General features: G+C 48.8%; 1 protein-coding gene across 18 annotated transcripts in view; it reads left to right on the top strand.

Annotated features, from left to right (window-relative positions):
• The window catches only part of LOC144152645 (uncharacterized), a 93,359-nt gene that overhangs the window by 51,536 nt on the left and 22,912 nt on the right, over positions 1-18,911 (top strand). For 6 of the 18 annotated variants that reach the window (XM_077684008.1, XM_077684005.1, XM_077684006.1 and 3 more), the window contains 7 exons: positions 1,073-1,144; positions 4,850-5,127; positions 7,884-8,142; positions 8,952-9,056; positions 12,583-13,140; positions 14,554-14,577; positions 15,732-15,908. In XM_077684008.1, the coding sequence (XP_077540134.1) occupies positions 1,073-1,144; positions 4,850-5,127; positions 7,884-8,142; positions 8,952-9,056; positions 12,583-13,140; positions 14,554-14,577; positions 15,732-15,908 (1,473 nt within the window). The remainder of the gene's footprint in view (positions 1-1,072; positions 1,145-4,849; positions 5,128-7,883; positions 8,143-8,951; positions 9,057-12,582; positions 13,141-14,553; positions 14,578-15,731; positions 15,909-18,911) is intronic. The other 12 variants (XM_077684011.1, XM_077684012.1, XM_077684001.1 and 9 more) reach the window with 10 other exon arrangements.

Raw genomic sequence — 18,911 nt, 5'->3', positions numbered from 1 at the left:
CTTTGACAGCGTTTGCTTTCGTGTCCACTGGCATTTCACGCTGTGCAGCTCTTCCGTATTTCCGAGCTTAGTGTATGAGTGTGGCCACGGCAACTGGGATGCAATGAAATGTTCCATAATCGCCTTTGACCTGCTAGGTGCCTCTTTAAAATTCCTGCGTGATCGCGCACAATGTATCAAGTCTGCACTGCTGTTGTGGTCTGCCAATCCTACACTGCAAGTGCCTCTTGGGCTGCCTGGCGTGCGTTGTTGGCCGCTCGTGTTGTGTTCGAGTGTGCTGCTGCAGTTAATGCGCATTGTGGAAGCGCTGCACGTGGCAGCTTCCATCCCTAGCTGCTGCTTCCCGTTGCTGTCGTTTTGAAGTGTGTGTCTTAGCACCGGGAGACTTTGTTTTCATTTGTTTGTCTGTATAGCTTGTTTTGTGTCTTAAATATTGTCTAATCGGTCATTTTGCTGTGCTGTTTTTAAGTGCACCAACCAAGGATAGGCTTTTTGTTTATAGGGATGCTGTACTTGGTGATGGCTCACTTCCGAGTGTTTTTGGAATATTGGTAGAGCTGCAGTTATGGGCTGGTGCATTTGAAGTGTAGCTAAAGCATTTACAAACCAGTGCCATCACAATCTGCACAATATTTGTTGATGCTGTACGTTCTCTTTGTGCACTTGACTACACTAACCTTCATAAATGGAAAAGCAGCTGTTTAAAGTTTGTAAACTGTGCAAATTGTGCTTAAAATTCTGAATTACTTTTGTTTTTGCTCTTACATTTAAGCTAGCAGTGCCAGACCACGTGTGTGCCATAGTCAGTTGCAGTATACGATTCCTGCTGAGCACACTGCTATCGCAGAATTGCACTGGCCTCCATGAAAGCCAATTCTTTTCAATCTGCCATTTTTTGTCCTTGTGCCCACGCTGTTCTTTGTTTTCCTTCCAAGTTTTGACGCTGCTGCTTGCCCTGCGTTTGGCAACGCACTTGCCTAGCGCGCAGTGCTTTGCTGCCGTTGGAGCACGCTATGTTTGCCAGCTTGTTTTTCTTTCCTCTCTCCTCCTTCCTTTTTTGTTCTGCACCCAGACACTTACTGGTTTGCTCACGCTGGCGGAGACACACCCAATGAGGATGGCGGCGATCGTAGGTTATCTCCAGGTAAACGGCCCAGAAACATTGCACTTGCACATATAGAGAAGGAAGGCGTGCCCCTTCCAGTGTCGACTGCTTGTGGTTGGATGCAAGTAGTCTGTCTTCAGCGTGCACTGGACATTCACTATCTACGTAGAATTACACGACCTTGCATTAATTTATGAAATCAGTGCGCCAGGTTTTTTCCGCCGATGGGACAACTACATGTAAGGTACTGAATATGAGTACTTGTTTTTGCTAGCATCAAAGTGGACTGCACTGTAAGTGGTGCATAGTAATCGATCGTATGCAAATTGTCAGCCACACTTTAATCCACAGATTTGAGTTCATAGGTAAGTGGTGTTGGCGTAGCATGAACGCGAAGCAAGGGGCATTCGGGGTCCCCTCTTCAAATCTTGTACCCTACGGCTGCTGTTCTTGTGAATGTTCAGTAATGGTCTTTTTCATACGTTGCGCTGTCTACTAACCTGCTTTTTAATTGCTCGCTACTAATCATTTGGCTGTGCACATCTATGGGGACAAAACTAGAATTGCAGCACTTTCAGGCTAAAACTCGGATCAGTATGCATTTCTCTGTTTGCAAAGTTTAAAACTGCTGTACATCCTTCTCTTGGGGCCATGTGGCAGGATTCAGGTTGATGCTGATTTTGCTTCTTTAGTAGCCTATACCCAGCTTAGTGGTCAGAATTTGTAACTTTTAACAGTTAACTAACTCAAGTGGGAGATCACTAAACGCCCTGGCATGTTCTCAAATGTGTAAGAATTTCTACGTGGGCTCAACGAGTGAACCGTTTCTATCTTTAATGCTTGGTGTGTCATTGCACTGCTCATGAAAATGCTAATAATAATAGGCGCAAAGGTCTTTATACTTTGACATCAGACTGCTTGTGTAGCCCCTGAAAAGATGTTCCCAGCAATGCATTGGTGTGTAGTAGCGAAGCGAACTCTACAAAGGGGCTCGGTGCATAGCACCTCATAAATACACCCGGGGTCTTATGGAGGTATTTAATATATGGCCCTAGGGCCATTTTACTTTGGTATCAAACTGCATATATGGTACCTGGGAAATGTCATCCAGGCAGTGCAGGAATCTGCAGTGGCAGTGAAGGCGACTTTAGAGGGGCCTGGTGTATAGCAGAGTGACTTAAGCCCTTTTTTTTGACACTTCCTTCTTGGTACCTATTTTTCCCTCAAATTTAAAAACCTGTGACGTTAATGTTGGCTCCCTTGCTTCTGGGCACGTGGTTACGTGCATGTTAATCATTGTTCTGCAACTTTTAGCCCCTACCTGTCATGTAACTTCACAAATACAACAAAGGGAAGGATCAGTTTTAGAGAAATTGTACGGGGGTGAAAAATAAAACGTTTGTCTTGGCTGCTTGACGGAGGAGTGTTCTCGTTGCACATTTCAATAAAACTACCTTTCTCTGTAGCTGTTGGTTGATGTGTACCATAAATAAGTTGGCATTGTCAGGCTTTGAACAGCTGGCTTGTATTTTTGTAAGGGTGGGGAAAGGGGGTGGGGGCAAAGTTGGTGCTTATTTTGCGGAAGTTTTTCTGCTGAAAAATAACTTTCCTTAGCCCACTCCAAAGGCTGTATATCTAGCACATTATTACTCTTGCACGTCATTTGAGTGTAGAGCATATCTGCCTACAGCTGTTGTTGCCACCCTAAAGGATGTGTTTCAAGATTTCCCTAAGCTGATACCAGGAACGTGCCATATGGTGGCTGTAGGCCACAAATCAGTCTGGAAACATCAACGGCATATTAGTGGGCAGCCATAAAGAGCACACATGCTACAGTGAGCTTGAACAGCTCAAGAATAGTTCTTCATGGTTGACCTTTGCTGCAGCGCTGCACATGACGGACCTTTGCTTACTTTTGTAGTGATAGGTTGGGCTGACGAGAACAGTTAGCGTGCATGTCTATGGTGCTTTGCCAGGCCTGAGACTGGGCCTCATTTGCTCATTGCGAGATGGGCATTGGTGTGAAATGCTGGGTCCTAGTATTGTTCAAAGCACATGTGGATCTAACCTTTGATGCATCCTGAATCCACCACGTGTTGGGTCTGCACTTTCCTTCAGTTAAAAGGGGAACTTTTGTTACAGAGAGGGAGGGAGGCAGAGAGAGAGATTGAGTGTGCGTGTGCGTGCATGCGTGCGTGTGTTGGGAGGCTGGAACAAAGAGGGGCTGATGTAGTGTACATGGGCTCTGCATGGAAAAAGTCACCAATGACAGGTTTGGGTGCTGAGGCATGATGGAGGAGTGCATTTTGCTGTATCCACCATGAAAGGCTGTCTCGGGGGGCTTTCAACTAGTCAAATGCATTATTGTCAGGGAATAATTACCAAGCGTGCGCACGTGAGCGCCGGCCTTGCAGTGACCGCCCGGAAGTTAACAAAACCAATAAAATGCCTAGTGCTCGTGTGCGCGTACCTCATGACGCCCATCCATCATCCCTGCGCACGTTTAAGCCAAGCATACCCACTTAGGGAGAAGATTGTAGCGACCACTTGGCAGTTAAAAAAACCAAGAAAATGCCGAGTGCTCGTGTGTGCGGGCCTCGCAACGACTGCTCAGCATCCCCGGCGCACTTTTGTCAAGCCAAGCTTTACCCAGGTACTTAAGGGAGATCAGCTAAGATTGACAGAAAAAAAAAAAAAAAAAAAAAAAAAAAAAAAGCCCCAGCGTTTTTTGTAATCGTGCCAGCACTTTCTCGGAACAAGAAAGACACGTCATAGTGTACGCCCCTCTGAGGTGATGTCCAATATTAGCACCTGAAAAAAAATTAACAAAGCTCACACTTATATCAACAATGATGAAGTAAAAGTCGTTACGGCAGCAAAGAACCAAATTGGTAGCAGTCATGGACTTAAACCTTCGTGGTGGTCGTGAAGGTTGCGTACAGCTTCGCTACCTTCAAGTCTTGTGCATTAGTGTGGTCTTCCCTCTTTTTTTTCTGTACTTTTTTTTTTTTTTTTTCACTTTTGTTACTGCTTACTGGCAGCCATGTGCTTGCAGCGTGGTCAGCCTCAAACAGCTTTCCCCTTTCCTTAGGAAGCCTTTTTTGTGTGCACGTATACAAACCCACCATGAGCTGTTGAAAGAGAAAAAATAAAAATGTGCAGCGCTAGACAGCATAGCCACTCCCCAAAGCTGAGGGGAACCCTTTTGTATATTTTGTTGGAGGCGCCTGCAGCGGACCGGCAGCCCATGCATGTGCAGATTGCTACACAATGTACAAGCCACAGTGGATTTTACGTAAAGGCAAGCATGTGTATAACACTCAGCGTGCCAGATGGCTAACGAGTCGCATGCTGTTGAGAGGCTCGCACGTGCACAGGAGGCTTTTGGGTGGACATTGGTCAGGGATGCATTGGCGTGTTTCAACCTGTATGTGTGGGCCTGGTGCATGGAGGGACGCTTGGATTTTCCTGTTTGACAGTGAGCAGCAGTTCGGTGCGTTTTCAAAGAATCGGCAGCAGGCGCATAACAGAGGCACGTGCCAGCTGATTTGTAGCAATTTTGTGACAGGGCTTCATGGCCTGGTCCAGCAGCAGCCACCTTGTAGGAAGTGGTCGAAAATAAAACGAGCACGGCACAATACCTTGGGATGTGGGGTGACGGGATGCTGATGCCCGAAGGCAGTGCCCCGGGCTGCCTGTGGAGCGGAGGGTGTACACGGCGGGTGTGCGTGCGTGCGTGTGCAGACCGCAGCCAGCAGGTCGAGGGCGAGGGCGACTCACCCCAGCAGCAGCAGGCGAGCCCTTTGTCGCGGGAGGAGCGGCTGCGGCTGGTGAAGGAGCGCCAGGAGGAGCAGCGGGCACGGCGGCTGCAGGAGCTGGAGCAGCAGGCCCAGGCGGCCCAGCACTACCAAAAGCAAGTGGAGGAGGAGCGGCGCAGGCGCATCGAGGAGGCGCGCCACCGGGACCACGAGCGGCGACAGCAGGTGGAGGAGCGCAAGCGCCTCATCTGGGAGGCCGACCACGTGAGTGGCACCCGCCCTTCGTCTCGCCTGCGGTGCACTCAGCAGGGGCTTATCACGGGCTCGAATGTACACCCCTACGCCCCCTTGCCTGTGCGCACACTGTCCGGTTCTCCGAGAGCACCAACTAGGCAGATAGCTGCGGCAGCTTGGTTTGAGGTGTTACCACAGCTTGACTCGTTTCGTGACAAGGCAAGGACATCGGGAGTTAAGCTGGTGTCACAAATTGGCAAGGCATTATTGGGAAGGGTGTCATGGGTGCCCTGGGGCTCGGTCTTGTGCTTGCTGGATGGCGCTCACGAAGGTATACCAGGTTTTAAGCAGAAACGTCTTCAAGTGTAAATAAGCTTTTGACAGTGTTATAAAGATGCCATCTCAATTTGTCTGCATGCATGTGCACGAGTCGTATGTCACAAAATGAGTATTGGGCTGTATTTAGGCTATGCTGAGTGGTGTGGCTTTGCATGGGCAGTAGCGGAATATGTTACACCATACTGGTGTTCCACAGAGGTAGTTATATGCTGAACAGAACTGTCGGCTGTTTCTTCGCTTTTCAATGTTGCAGCCCAACAAACCTTTCAGTAGGGCAACTAAACGTTTTGAAAAAAAAACTCTAAAAAGTGAAAGCTCCAGCTTCAGCCAGTCTCGGCTGCAGATGTAGTAGATGTGTTACTGCTGCTGAAGCTTACCCGTGCCTCCATTTTTTTGTGTTCCTGTTCAGAATTGCATCGTGCTATTTCTTTCTCTCTGCATTTGAGTTAGAAGACAAGATGAGGCGATGGCAGAAATAGCAATGCCAGGTGTCATCTCATCAATGGCGGGAGAACGACATAAGTACCGAGCAGTGTGCAGCTACTTTTTTTCCTGCGTGGAATGTAAGGTTTTCCTGGCTCGGAGCAAAGGTACCGGTGTGCATGTGCAAGCCTCGCAATGCATCACTGCTATCATGATCAGGGTGTCTACCAACCTAGAAAACAGGGAAAACCAGGAAGTTTCGGGGGTTTTGAACAGTCTGGGAAAATTCAGGGAAAACCCATGGAATTTGTGCTTCTATCAGGGAAAATTAGCTGTACTTTATAAAGAAAGCGAAACTCATGGTAATGCTGGCTCAAGTAACAGCAAGTCAAAAGTGGACAGCCCTCCGGAGCCATCGCTCGTGGTGCCGTCTGAAGTCGCTGGTTCCAGTGAGAACTAGCTTCATACAGCTTGCAAGTCACCCCCCACCCCCTCCCTACCCCCTGTACGGTCCCCTTGTGTTCTGGTGCGTTTCCCAGACTCCTGAAAGGCGGAAGAAAACGTTGCGCGCCACAATATCTTGTTGTGGCAGCTCAATGGAGTCTACAGGGGCAGGGGCAGTAGTAGCCTCCAATCCTATGCTGGAACACCTGGCACCATCTACAATGGTTTCTAGTTAGTTGATGCACATTGCAAATCTTTTAGTTGTGAATCTGGCTTAATAATAAAAACACATTTCTCTTAATTTTCAACTTCAAAAGTTCGCAGCTGTGTTCAAAATATGTCTTAAGTATCGAATATAGACATTATACCCCGTTTTAGGAGTGACTTTAAACTGCAAGCTGGCACTATATTCCGCTGCGTAGAAAGACAGATCATGTTCTGGCTCCATAGCTTTCGCTGCGCACCAAAAGAACTTTACGTGGAGTCACCATAGCGGGGTGTAGTTGAGGTGTTTCTGACTTCCAATGTGAATCCCAAATAAACTCCTTCCGCTCATCCTACGCAGCGCTTTGTTGCTAGAAGTATGGCGGCATTTAAGGGCACCTAACGTGACAGTGTTTAAGATGCAGGTCTCCTTCATCTAACCCAAAATAAACTCTTTGAAGCAGTGAAATACAGCACTGAGGCATTGAGTGTGAGCTGAGAACATGGCAGTATGGTTTTACTTTTTTTTTTTTTTTCATTATTTCGTACATTGTGAATTTTAATACCACTCTGTTATGTTTTCTTTTCGAATGAGATAAAAGTTACTGGTTAGCATTTACACTTTATTATGTCATATTTTATTTTATAAGGTGCTTTTTAGAGGGTGACAGCAACTGGTGAAGTGGTGTCAGCCCGTGTTGACATAAAACAGAGTTCTGTGTCACTCAGGGAATTTGAAAATGTCAACTTGGTAGACACCTTGATGATACCCAGTGCTGCTCCCTGCTAGCATGGGGGAGTGAGGTGCCCTGTCTCTTACGAGAGGCGAGCTTGTTACGAGAGGCAGGGGAGTAGACAGTGGAAGGGGCATGGCACGTCGTTCATTGCTCCTGCTTCTGCCCTCGGGTGGCCGAGTGTGCTGACGTGGTTTGTTTGTTTGTCTTTATTCGCATCTTGCACGAAGTACGTGACGCTGGGGGCGAACAGTAAGAGCTGTCAGAAGTTGACAGCTTGACAGAGCTGCCACCCCTAAACACTGGACAGCATTACAGCAACCTGAAATACAACTTGTATCTGGAAAATTATCTTGAAAAGCAGGAGAACAAAAAAAAAAAAACGAAATTAACTACCTGTACAGTAAATACACAAACTATGAGTACTACGCGTATGTCTGTATTAAATAAACTATCCTGCATTATACAAACTATAATACATTCAAATACAGGGCTAAATACAGTGGGAAAAGCAAGGGAGGAATAAATTAGAAGGAAATACAATTTTCGCAGGGGAATCAATACAAGGGCAAAGAGTTCCAATGTGCAGCAAACAGTTGGCACACCAACGCTTTATAAAATACTGTCGTGGTGCCCTCCCAGGAGCGGAAGGAGGCCATGCTCAGGCGGAACATGGAGCGAGAGACCAAGCTGGATGCCCGACGCAACACCAACCGCATGAGCATGAGCTTTGCCTTTGGCAGCTCCACGCCGAGGACCTTTGACCTCGACCTGGCCACCATGAGCTCGGCGGGGGCCCCCGTGCTCATGTCGGCCGCACCACTGAGGAAGTCTGAAGAACGGGACTTTGAGAGCAGTCGCAAGCGGGCCGCCTCAGCCTACAATTTGTGCCAAGCAGCGGGTGAGGACGCCCTTCTGACCAGCTCGGTCTGGGTAACTTTGAGGGTTGCGTGTAATTTGCAGTCATGAATTTCACATGTAAGTAACGGATAGTGGGAATGGTACAGAGACGTTCTTAAACTCAGGGAAATTGGAAACGTCATGAAAAGGCTTTCAGTCTTGCCATAAAATGTACATGAAATGCTGTTATGGCTGTTTGGAATCTGTTACTATTTCTCTACGCTGGATATGAAAGTGGGAAATCGATACTCTGCATCCCTAAAGGCCTGGATGCTGTCTGGAACATCCACTTGTCTGTTGATGTTGCTGCTGTGCTATCACTAACTGCTCTCATATCATCCCAGTGAAAGCAAAGGATCAATTTCGGGAAATTTAAGAAATGCAGTGCCATTTTGGAGAGCACAAGTTTTTGGAATGATTGCGGGGCATTGTGTAATAAGTCGTGTTTAGCACATATTTTATGGGCTAGACTTCTCTAGATGTGCTTTCGAAAAGTTCTCAAGGTGTCTTGTAGTAGTTGCGTGCAGGGTGTTACCCACCTAATTACGAGTTCGTCACATACTTGGAAAATGAGGCAACCAAATCTTCGATGTGCAGCCTTGAAGCTCTAGATCGGTGCTTCCAACTTTCCGTTATCTGTGCACTAACCCTGTCAAAAGCCTTTACTTGTTGGAAGTACTGTTGCAGATAATTGAGTACGTCTACCGGTTACTTTTCTTTCCAGTTCGCTTGTACTGTAAGCCATGTGTAGTGGCATTAGACAGTTCCTTGGTGTGAGGAATGGGCATTGAGGTTGGGCTTCTCTTGCAGACGCCGCTCAAACTGACCCGACCCCGGGTCAGGGAACAGTGCCTGATGTGGCGTTCGTATCCCCCACTGTTGGGGGGTGGCTTGTGGGGTCAGGGGTCACAGTGGGTGAGTACAGGGAGCAGGGGCTCTTTGCTTGCTGCACCCCTGTCCACCCCCGAGCCAAACTGTGTGGTGGTGTCCGTCGCGTTGTGTGGTCGCCGCTTTCCCTTCTCTCTCTGGGGCGGACTCTGGGAGTGGAGGAGGGGCATCGCTGCTGCTGCCTGGGTCCTGTCTCCTCTCCAACCTAACGCTCTTTCTCACTCTCAAACTGCTACAGAGGTCAGCATTGAGGGCCTTCCCTTAGCCTGGGTGAGACATGCTGCAAACGCACCTTGCCCCTTGGTCAAACGTTCCTTGGAGCTCAGTGCAGAACACCTGTACTTGGATAGTTGGGATTGCGCCGTTTCAGTGGCATTTTTGCTTTTTTTCCCCCCATAGTCATCTATCCAGCTCAATTTTTAATTTTGTTTTAAGAAGCGAGGAATATTGGGGCAGAGGGTGCTGAAGTGGTGGCTAATGAATCTGACCCCTCGCTTTTGTCCATTTGAATTGGGTTGTCGCCGTTCTTGGTGCCCTTTGTCCCGGCGGCTCTAGGCCATCAGTTCTCTGCCGGCCTCTGTGTCTGAAAACATCTTTCCTTGTTGCTCCAAGTCGCAATGCTGCATCTTGAAGGGCGCGGGGAGTAGTGAGTGGCGTTGGGCAGTGCCCCGTGTCATTGGCTCGTTTTGTTGGTCTTTGCGCTGCTGGTCTTTCCTGACAGGCTGTGTTTTCGTAGTTGGTGCTTGTCCTACTCACCCATACTGCTTTGCCTCCAAGGCCCGTCTCCGCACACAGTGTGGCCTGCCGCAGCACTGCGAACATTGGTTTGTGAACACGCACTGTGGTGTTTGTTCTCTTGGGGAATGTGAGCGTGTCTAGTGGCCTACTAACTGCCTGTGCCTTTGTAGAGCTCGTGCAGTGGTTACGTTTTTTTCTTCGTTGTACTGTATGTGCCCTGCACAAAATGCCACTGTGGTCAGTGACACTTCACTCTCCGTGTACAAGCTGACATTTTTAGCTATGCATTTTGTTCCGTATTATCTATGACTATGGAGTTCACTCACTGGCTCAGATTTTAAGCTTCTTTCATGATTTTGTTAGTAGTTAAACCATGTTCCAGTTAGTTGTAGATTACAGTTTGACCCCCCAGGGTCACATAAAGTGTTTCTATTCATGCTTTTAAATGATGGCTGTTAGGAACATGATGTCAACTTAATATCTATCAGTTTTTGACTACGGTACAGTTGGCATTGTACAACACAAAGAAATTTGTAGAAGCGTAAATTTTGGGACAGCCTTTAGTGTAGTGTCACGCTAGGTAACAGCCTGGTTGATCACTCAAACATTCCTATTTTTCCGTACAGTTTACGTTGAAAGTTGCACCCTCCCATTGAAGCTTTACAAAAACTACCAGGTGCATAGTCTTCGCAGATAGTATGATACCTTACTTCATACATTATGATTCAGAGGTGCAAAGTTTGTCGAGGGATATCTTGGCATTCTTATTGGGGAGCCCGTGATCAAGAAACCATCAAGTGATGTAGTAGTTGCACAGGCATGCAGACATCCACAAAGTGGGATTCACTTTGTTTCTCGCCCTGCATTCATCCATCCTCAACACACATGCCATGCACATGCTAACAGAGAATCAGATTCAGGCAGGAGACTCTAGCAGCATTTCTGGTGCGTGCATTCCAAGCTGTCCAGTATACACACTGAGCAGGCAAAATGGAAGCTTGATGTAGATAAAACTGCCCTTCGTATTTGTGGTGTCGAACGGATGGAACAGGTTGTACCTGCTCTGTTAAGCGAGGGCAACTGTTTAGGATAGTTAACTAGGATGGGGTTGTCGATAGGGTCCCTCCCATGTAAATTTCTTGCACATGCCAGCAACAACTGACTGCTGTGCAAACATCTTAATTTAAAATTCATTCACCGGTCACACCATTACCTACTGAAGTTTGTCACCCACAGGGGCTAGTGCCAATTGAGGCGTCGTCCCTGGTGTGGTCCCAGGCAGCCTGCTTGCCACTTGGCAGCGCTTAGAAACAGGAAGGAAGGACGACGAGGTCGACAGACACAGGTGCTGGCTTGCATCTAAGTGGATTTATTGCGCAGAGGCCGTATAAGGGAAAGCAGAGGAACACTGATGATAGAAAGTGAAGAATGCAGATGCACTATCTCTTCTGGTAACAAGTCCACCGATGGCCTGCTAACACAAGTGCCTGTGTGTTCGTTGGTCGTTTTGGCGCTTCAGGCCGTGACACTGCTCAAGCAAGGGCTCGTACTCGCACAAAATAACTTGTTTGGCAAGGGTGCTGCCAGTAGAGAATTTTATAGCACGCACGCGCTCGCAAAGCCGGTTGTGCACACAGCGTCCAGTCTGTCCCATATAATGGTTCCCACAGAAGAAGGGAATCCCGTGGGCTACTCTTGTCGGGCACTCCCTACTAAAACACCTTGAGTGCTTCGGTTACAAATATTTCATTTCATTTTCATATTGTGGTGTGTCTCCTCCGAGTTCACTTTCTTGCAAAGGCTACCGAGTGTGTTTTGAGGACACGAATTATTACACGCAATGCAGAGCGCTCAACAATCTTTTCGATATTGTGCGTGCCCTGTGAGCGTAGGGGAAAGCCGTCGTCACCTTGAAACCTTTGCGCACCATGGGATGTGTTCCTGCCCTCTCTTTGGTCAGTAACCTAATGGTTATCGCCCACCATGATCTTCACGTGAAAAATCCAGGAGAGAGTGCACCAGACGACTGCGTGAGCAAGGTGCGTTCGTCATGAAACACAGTAGGAGCCACGAATGCCCCACTATGCTCGACCTCGCCGGTAACGACATGATGCGCCACGCAGCTTCGACAGGCTCGACAGCTTCTCTCGGTTCATTTGGAAAGTCCGTCATCCGTTCAGATAGGCTCTGCACCAGCGTGGCTGTGTAAGCGATGCTCAAGTGGCTGTGCCTTAGCTGTGGAACGTAGGGCAGGAGAGGTGCTCCTTGGTTGCAGCGACACAGTTCCAGAGGGTGTGGTTTGCAAGTTATTGGCATTTTTACTGCAATGTTAGGCTGAACAGTGCACAAACATTCGTCCAAACCTTGGGATATTCAGTGCAGAAAACAGACTCCTGGGTGCGTCTATCACGTTTTCTTCAAAAGGGGCCCAAGTCCATGTGAGGAGAGCTCGCTCTACTGAGCCAAACAAAACAGTTTGTGCCTGGTTAACTGAATTGACAAGTGTGACATCTGCCTGTCAGGCTCATCTCCAGTGGTAGTGTGTGGCAAGCCTTGATTGCAGTCCTGTCGGCCCCATATAAAGTATTGGGAAGAAGAGTTTGTGAAACAGTGAAGTGCGATCGCCGGGAAGAAAAGTTGGTATGCACCTGCATAGAAATTCCTGCTCCTGCTTTGCAATTTTACAAGCGTACAAGAACAGAGATTAGAAAAAAGAACTTCTGACAATGTCTCCCTCCCGTTGAGGTTAGGTGAAAGTGCTGTGGCAGCACCGAGTATGTTGGCCTGACGGGGCGGGCCTCTGCTGCCCACCCAGACCCCCGCAGGCGCCAACCATTGGGGTGCTTGGTGTCTGGCCCCGTCCCAGGAGAGGACCCCATGACGCGCAGCATGACGGCGCTGCCGAGCCAGCACAGCCGGGGGCGCCGCAAGACGGACCTCATGCCGGTGATCCCCTGGAACCGGAGCAGCGGGGCTTCGCCCTCCCCCCGCCCCTCCGCAGCCGCCTCGTCGGGCACAGGTGTGGCCCAGCGCGCCGTGAGCATGTCACGCCTGGACCTGCTTGCACAGCCAAGGCGGCGGCTCCTGCCGCCGTCGGCCAGCACCTCCGCCACGCCGCCAAGTATGGCCAAGAGCATGCTGAACCTGTCGGGGGGCAGCCCTCCCTCCAGGCGGGTAGCAGGGGCGGTGGACCCCATGTCCCAGAGCATGGTGCTGCCGGGACGGGGGGCTGGGGTGCCGGGGGCTTCCGCCGGCGGCAGTGCGGGCAGGCTGCGCTCGGCGCGGAGCATGAGCCAGCTGGCTGTGGCACCACGCCCCACGCGGGCCTCGCAGCTCCGGGCCACCCAGCGGATGATGGGCACGGGAGGAGCAGGTAGGTGGGCCACTGCACGACGGGGCTTGGCGGGGGCCTCCGCTGCTGGGGTGTCCGACTGCTTCGGAAATCGGGGGGCGAGTGCTCCTGGGTTGGGAGTTCTTCCCCAGATTTCACCCTCACTTTCTCCTGTTTTGGGGCTTTGTGGGAGGGCACACTGAAGAGAGTGGTGGAGCCAGCAGTGTGGCAGCCAGCTGTCTCACACGAGGGATGCCCTTCAGGGTCGCTCCGAGTGGTCGACCCTGCCTCTGCTTTGAAACGCTTCGGTGCAGAAATGGGCAAATGGCAGTCAGGAGTGGTAAAAAGCATGGCCTTCGTGATATAATCCCGACGTTTTTTGCATTGCAGATGTGCGCAACTATACGAAACGTTTTAAAACAGCGTGCCTTACCACGACTGTTTTCACTGTTCTTTTCTGGGTAACCATCATAGCACTTCTCTTCCAACACCACTGTTGTTCAGCAACGTGAAACTTTTTAGCGCGTAGCGCTTCGGCGGCCAGTACAGGGGTTTCGCGGCGATGGCATCCGTGTGGCCAAGAGAGCGAATGAGCCACCCCCGCAAAAATGCGGAGAGCGCCATCTAACGAATGTGTTAGGGGGAGGGCGCCATGCACTGCTAAGGCGTCATCTCCAAACGCGTTGCCACAGCTCAGTATGTCTCACTGCTTACCCCTCACACTTTTGCCACAAGTCGTTGCCTCCTCCATTTGTGGCTCATCCGAACCACAAGACTTTTACGCGGGAGGTTCAGGCACGATTTGCAACAACATGCCCAGTGGCAGTGAAGTGCACCAAGATAATGGCAGAGTAGTGCGCACTGCCGTGTGTTCGCTGATCACGCGATTACTTCCTTGAGATTCAGCAGATATGCACCGTGACCAAGGAGACTGCAGTTCACTCAGGGCACAAATTTCGCATTAGGGAGTATATTAATTGAATGTTTTTAGTTCTGGCTTCCGAGTACCAACCAAATTCCACTACAACAACCACTTGAATGAAATCTCTTCAACAATAAAGTATTTCTCACTTTCCACCTGCCGCACCAACAATAGTGGACTCATAAAGCTTTGTTTGGGGAAAATTTCGGGCGCTCGGGCGAAGCAGTTGCTAAACGGGTTTACAAATGAGTCTCTTACGCAACAAAATTTTGATATGCTAATTGAGTTTCAAAGCTGGCCTGGTCTGGCTAGGGTTCAGTACAACAAGCGTTGTGTATTTTGCATCATTTGGGTTTTGACATGACGGCTAAATGTTGTTCAACGCAATATTGTCTAGGGTGGCTACTAGTTTTGCCAAAAGAGGAAAACCTGCCTCGAAGTGTGGGGGGTGGAGTAACTGAGCTTCAGACGTGTGCTGCGCATGATGCTTGCAACTCTTGCATGCCCTGAGTCCTCCTTCCACCCTGGCACAGGTGATGGTCTCCTTCCAACCAGCTGTGAGTACATCTTTTGCCACCTAATCCGGCCTGGCAGTGTGCCTTGCATGGGGTTTCTCTCTTCTGTGCCTAATAACCTGGAGGGAGGGGCGCCCTTCTTCGCTGCTTTGCCTCTGTCTCTCGCTGACTAACATGGCACCGGGCTGGCCTCTCCTAACAGTGTGCACTGTGCTTCTGTTCCGTGGGAGCAATTTTGTGACAATGACTAGATAATACTCGCACGCACGTGTAACTGCACTCGATTGCTGTTGGTCACCTCTCGTGCCCTTCTGTTCACACATGTTGAGCCTTGTACTAACCTTTAATGTTTCGAGGGCTTGAAGTGTCCCGAGCGGGTAGGCATGCATTGTAAGATTGCATTTGGGCATACAGTGACTCAGCTCCCCCGTAATGTCCTGAAAGAGGCTTGGGCTCCCTTAAAAAAAAGTAACTGGTATTTAGTATCTACCTTGCAAGTACATTAAGCGTTCCTTGGTTGTTTGGCAGTTGAAAGGTAGTGTGCCTCTTTCTCCCCCTTATTGATCTCAGGATTTTTGAAACGTATATCTGCTGTGTTTGGAACTGATCAGATTGTTTTGCCTAAGTTTACGTTTTTTTTTTTTTTTTTTTTCTAATTGTAAAAGTCTCTGTATAGTAATATGACACATTTAGTGGTGTGCTCTGTTTGAATTAAGCTGGATGAAGCAGCTTGGGTTTTTTTTTTTTTTTAGGCTGCTGTTTCCTTATCACAAATTTTCAAAGCCAAGTTAATGAGGATGGCATCATGGGGGGGGGGGGAGTCTTACGGTGGTCTCGTGTAAAGGACAGACTGTACTGGGTTATTAATGAAAAGTCGAGTACTATGGCAGCACCATTCTGTGGTCTTGACAGCAGCTTCTTCTGCATGGAAACCGTAAAACAAGTAATACAAAGGGCTGACGGTGTGTTTTTTCAGTGTTTGAAGATAATGTATGTAGTTGTGGTGTAAAACAGTACAAGTAAAGCTACATAGTTTCAAGTAAGTTCCTTATAGTGCATCTGTTTTTAAAGAAACAGCCGACTTGTAAATTTTCGTGCCCATTAGGTGCCTGCCCGAAATGGTTGTGGTAAAGAAAAGTTTGGGATATGCTCTGCCCTGTTCTGACGGGGCTCTTGTTGCATTGTCGCCTCCCTAGCTGCGGGAAAGGAGCAGCCGTCTCCATCGCGGCCCCGCTCATCCCTGTCGGTTGCCTCTGAGCAGTCGGCCGCATCGAGCCAGATGTCCTCCTCGGTGGTAATGCGTCCGCGGCCTCCCCCACGCAAGCCCAGGCCACTCAGCATCGCTGGCACCATCCCAGACAAGGCACTGCAGGGTAGGCACAAAGTCTCCCGCATGTCATCCGTCAGGGGAACTTGAACCAGCTGCGTGTCTTGCCCGTTCCCGGCTGTTTTCAGTGCTGTGTTCTTGTTTCTGTACAGAGTACTCGTCTCCAAAAAGGGCTCTGTTCATCAACATGAACCCTCTTTTTTTAAGATTTCCAGGGCTGTTTATCTCAGCTCACTCTGGTTGAGCAGTGGTCAAACAGGGCATAAGTTTAGGCCAGGAGAAGCACCATCGTGCATCAGCAGTGCTAGAGCAGGAGCACTCAGCAAAACAGCTGGCCTTGCAATGGGGGTCATCTTTACCACTGGAATTGTGCTTCTGTAGGCTGCCTGTGTGCCATTTCATAGGGGAAACTTAGCAGTGCCTTGACTTTACTATGCACTGTGCTCCTTGAGGTTCTTGGTGGTCCCACAGAAGCTAAGCAAGGGGAAAGGGTCGGTCTTCTGTGGTGTGAAAAGGGTCCTCTGTGGGAGAGCTTTGCTATTTTTGTGGTGTTTTAATGTCCCCTGTTTGTACTGGCATTAAACAAATGTCTTTAGAGGCTAGTTACAGTGAAATAATTATTTTATACTCAGAAGTGGTAAAGAAACACGGGCACACCTGAGGGACATTAAGCTACCATTGAAAAACCGGCTGTTATAAGAGCGATCTTTTGCTGGAAAGGGGGTTCAGTTAATTTGTTCCAAATTTTCGATCGACAAGCCACAAGTACAAGGGAAAAAAGTGCAGTACCTTGGCCATGCATGACAAGATAGTCTTAAAGGGACACTGAAGTGAATTTGTCAAGCTCCCGTTTTTGCTTGCACTGCGTAGACTGGCTCAAATTAGCACACTTTTCATCGTTTATCCGGTTGACAAATCGGTAATTATTTTACAAAGCGCGAACGAAGAAAAACTACCTTGCGCGGTTTGCGGCGGCCGCACCAACTAAGGCTGTGACGTTGGGAGGAGGGGCGCCGTGATTGGACGATGCCCAAGGTTAGCAATCACACAAGTCTCGGTTTCGGTTTCGGTTCTGTAAAACATAACCAATGGCGTTGTTGGATGGGCATTCTCAATATCTCAGTAATCATCGTACCGCGCTTCTGCCATGTTGTCGGCTGTAAAATGCACAAGATAAGCCTCCCAGGACGGCTTGTAGTCGTAGCATTCACTAGCCGAGACCTACGCAGTGTATGAACGCCCTCCGCGTACCCGCAGACTCCCAAATGTCATGCGCTTTTCCCCCATATTTGGAGCTTGCCTCCCTCATGCCTGTATCGTAAAAAGCGTGTTCGCACCAGGCCAAGGGTCTGTTCATTCTGGCCTGTGCCCACTGCCTGCAAGCAGTCGGTGCTTATGGCAACAGCACGCCAACGAGAACTCGCTAGCGCGCCAGTGCCAGCCTGCGCGCATTTTGTGAACTAGTTCGTGTAGCCATGAACGTTGCGGCCCAAAAAAAGGTGAACTCAATATAGAAAACATCGGCAGAAAACAAAAAAGTTAACTTACAAAAAAAAAAAAAGCACGTACCCGCGGGGATTCGAACTCGTGACTTGCAAAACATTTGCGGTGACATACCTGGCGCCCCAGACCACTGAGCCACGAAGCGGGACGCGGAGGCCTTGCTAATATTCGCCCCGAGCGCGAACACAGTCGGCGCCTGGCGGCGGCGGGACGAACCGCTCCTAGTGTGGATGGCGCTCTCGCGTCGTCTGCTTTTTCACGTTGCGTGCGGCGCAAGACGCGTGCTGCACACGACAAAACAACCAATATGTGTGCTCGTTTGGCAGTAAGCAATATCGTAGTTACCTCTGCTTGCGCATTTCCTCTAGAAACGCAATAATCAGCGGCCGTTGCGGGTTAATGCGCTGGTTTAATTCCACGAAATATCTTCGCCGTGGTCACCGCTTGAGTGTGAAACGTGTTATAAACATTGCTTCCACACCAGGGCCGTACCCAGAGGGGGGGTTTGGGGGTTCAAACCCCTCCCGAAATCTTTTCCAGGCAGCACGTAAAGAATACTTACTCTTGCTTTCAGCAAAACTACTCCCTTCCCAAAATTCATAACCCCCCCCGAAAAGAATTTCTGGGTACGGCCCTGTTCCACACATTGCACTTTTCTTATTGTTGAGTGCAGTCGTCTGCTGTTTCGGGAACGTCGAAGGGTGCTGTCCTTATAGAAAGAAGAAACAAACAAAAACATTTACACTGCACACGACCCGTGCGCTATCGCCCATACATTACCGGACACGTATTTCACACCCGCAAGCGCCTGTGTGATCGTGTCCTTCCCGTACCTTTTCTAAAATAAATACCATTTTTGGACAGTCATTGTTTATACTAAGGAGGAGGAATAAACATTTATTCCACTGTATCGAGTTGCTAATTTTACGTATTATTTAAAATACGTTTCTATGGATGCGCAAGAGTATTTAGGGGGGATTTTTCGGCAAAATTAAGCAGTTGTGAGTTTGCGTCTGTCATGTGGCATTCCGCGTGTAATTTTCATATATATCATTTTCAAATCCGACATGAACCCCTTATCCAGAAACGTGTCTCACTCAGCATAACCAAATGCCTGATATGGTCACGTCTTAACCTCTTAAGGTGGACCTAAGTTTAAAGAAAGAGGAGAAAACGCGTAATATAATGCACGTTGTTGCCCACATGTGTGAGGGGTGTGTGCCATGACTCGCTGTTTTTTTTTTTTTTAATTTTTTTGCACAATGATTGCTTTCAATACAATTTTGAAAAAAGCCAGCCACAATTCCTGGACAATCTCGGACAAAAGGGGGTTAATCAGTTTTGAAAATACGTGTAGAAGTACTGCTTTTTCACCGCTACAGAACACGACGCCTAGTGTAGTTTCAATTGTAAGTAATAGTGATAACCATAGTTTGGCTTTTCGCGTTACATGCGTTCTCGCTGCTCTTGCAACGTTGGCAGGACCCCCCCCCCCCCCCTTCTCGAAAAAAAAATAACGCATTGCACAGAATTTTTATTTTTTAAC

Source organism: Haemaphysalis longicornis, unplaced genomic scaffold (assembly GCF_048455015.1).
Source record: "Haemaphysalis longicornis isolate Haplotype H1 unplaced genomic scaffold, Haemaphysalis longicornis Haplotype H1 scaffold_9, whole genome shotgun sequence".
NCBI classification, from domain to species: domain Eukaryota; kingdom Metazoa; phylum Arthropoda; class Arachnida; order Ixodida; family Ixodidae; genus Haemaphysalis; species Haemaphysalis longicornis.
The sequence above is the reverse complement of the archived record's forward strand: the minus strand, read 5'-3'. Positions and strand labels throughout refer to the sequence as shown.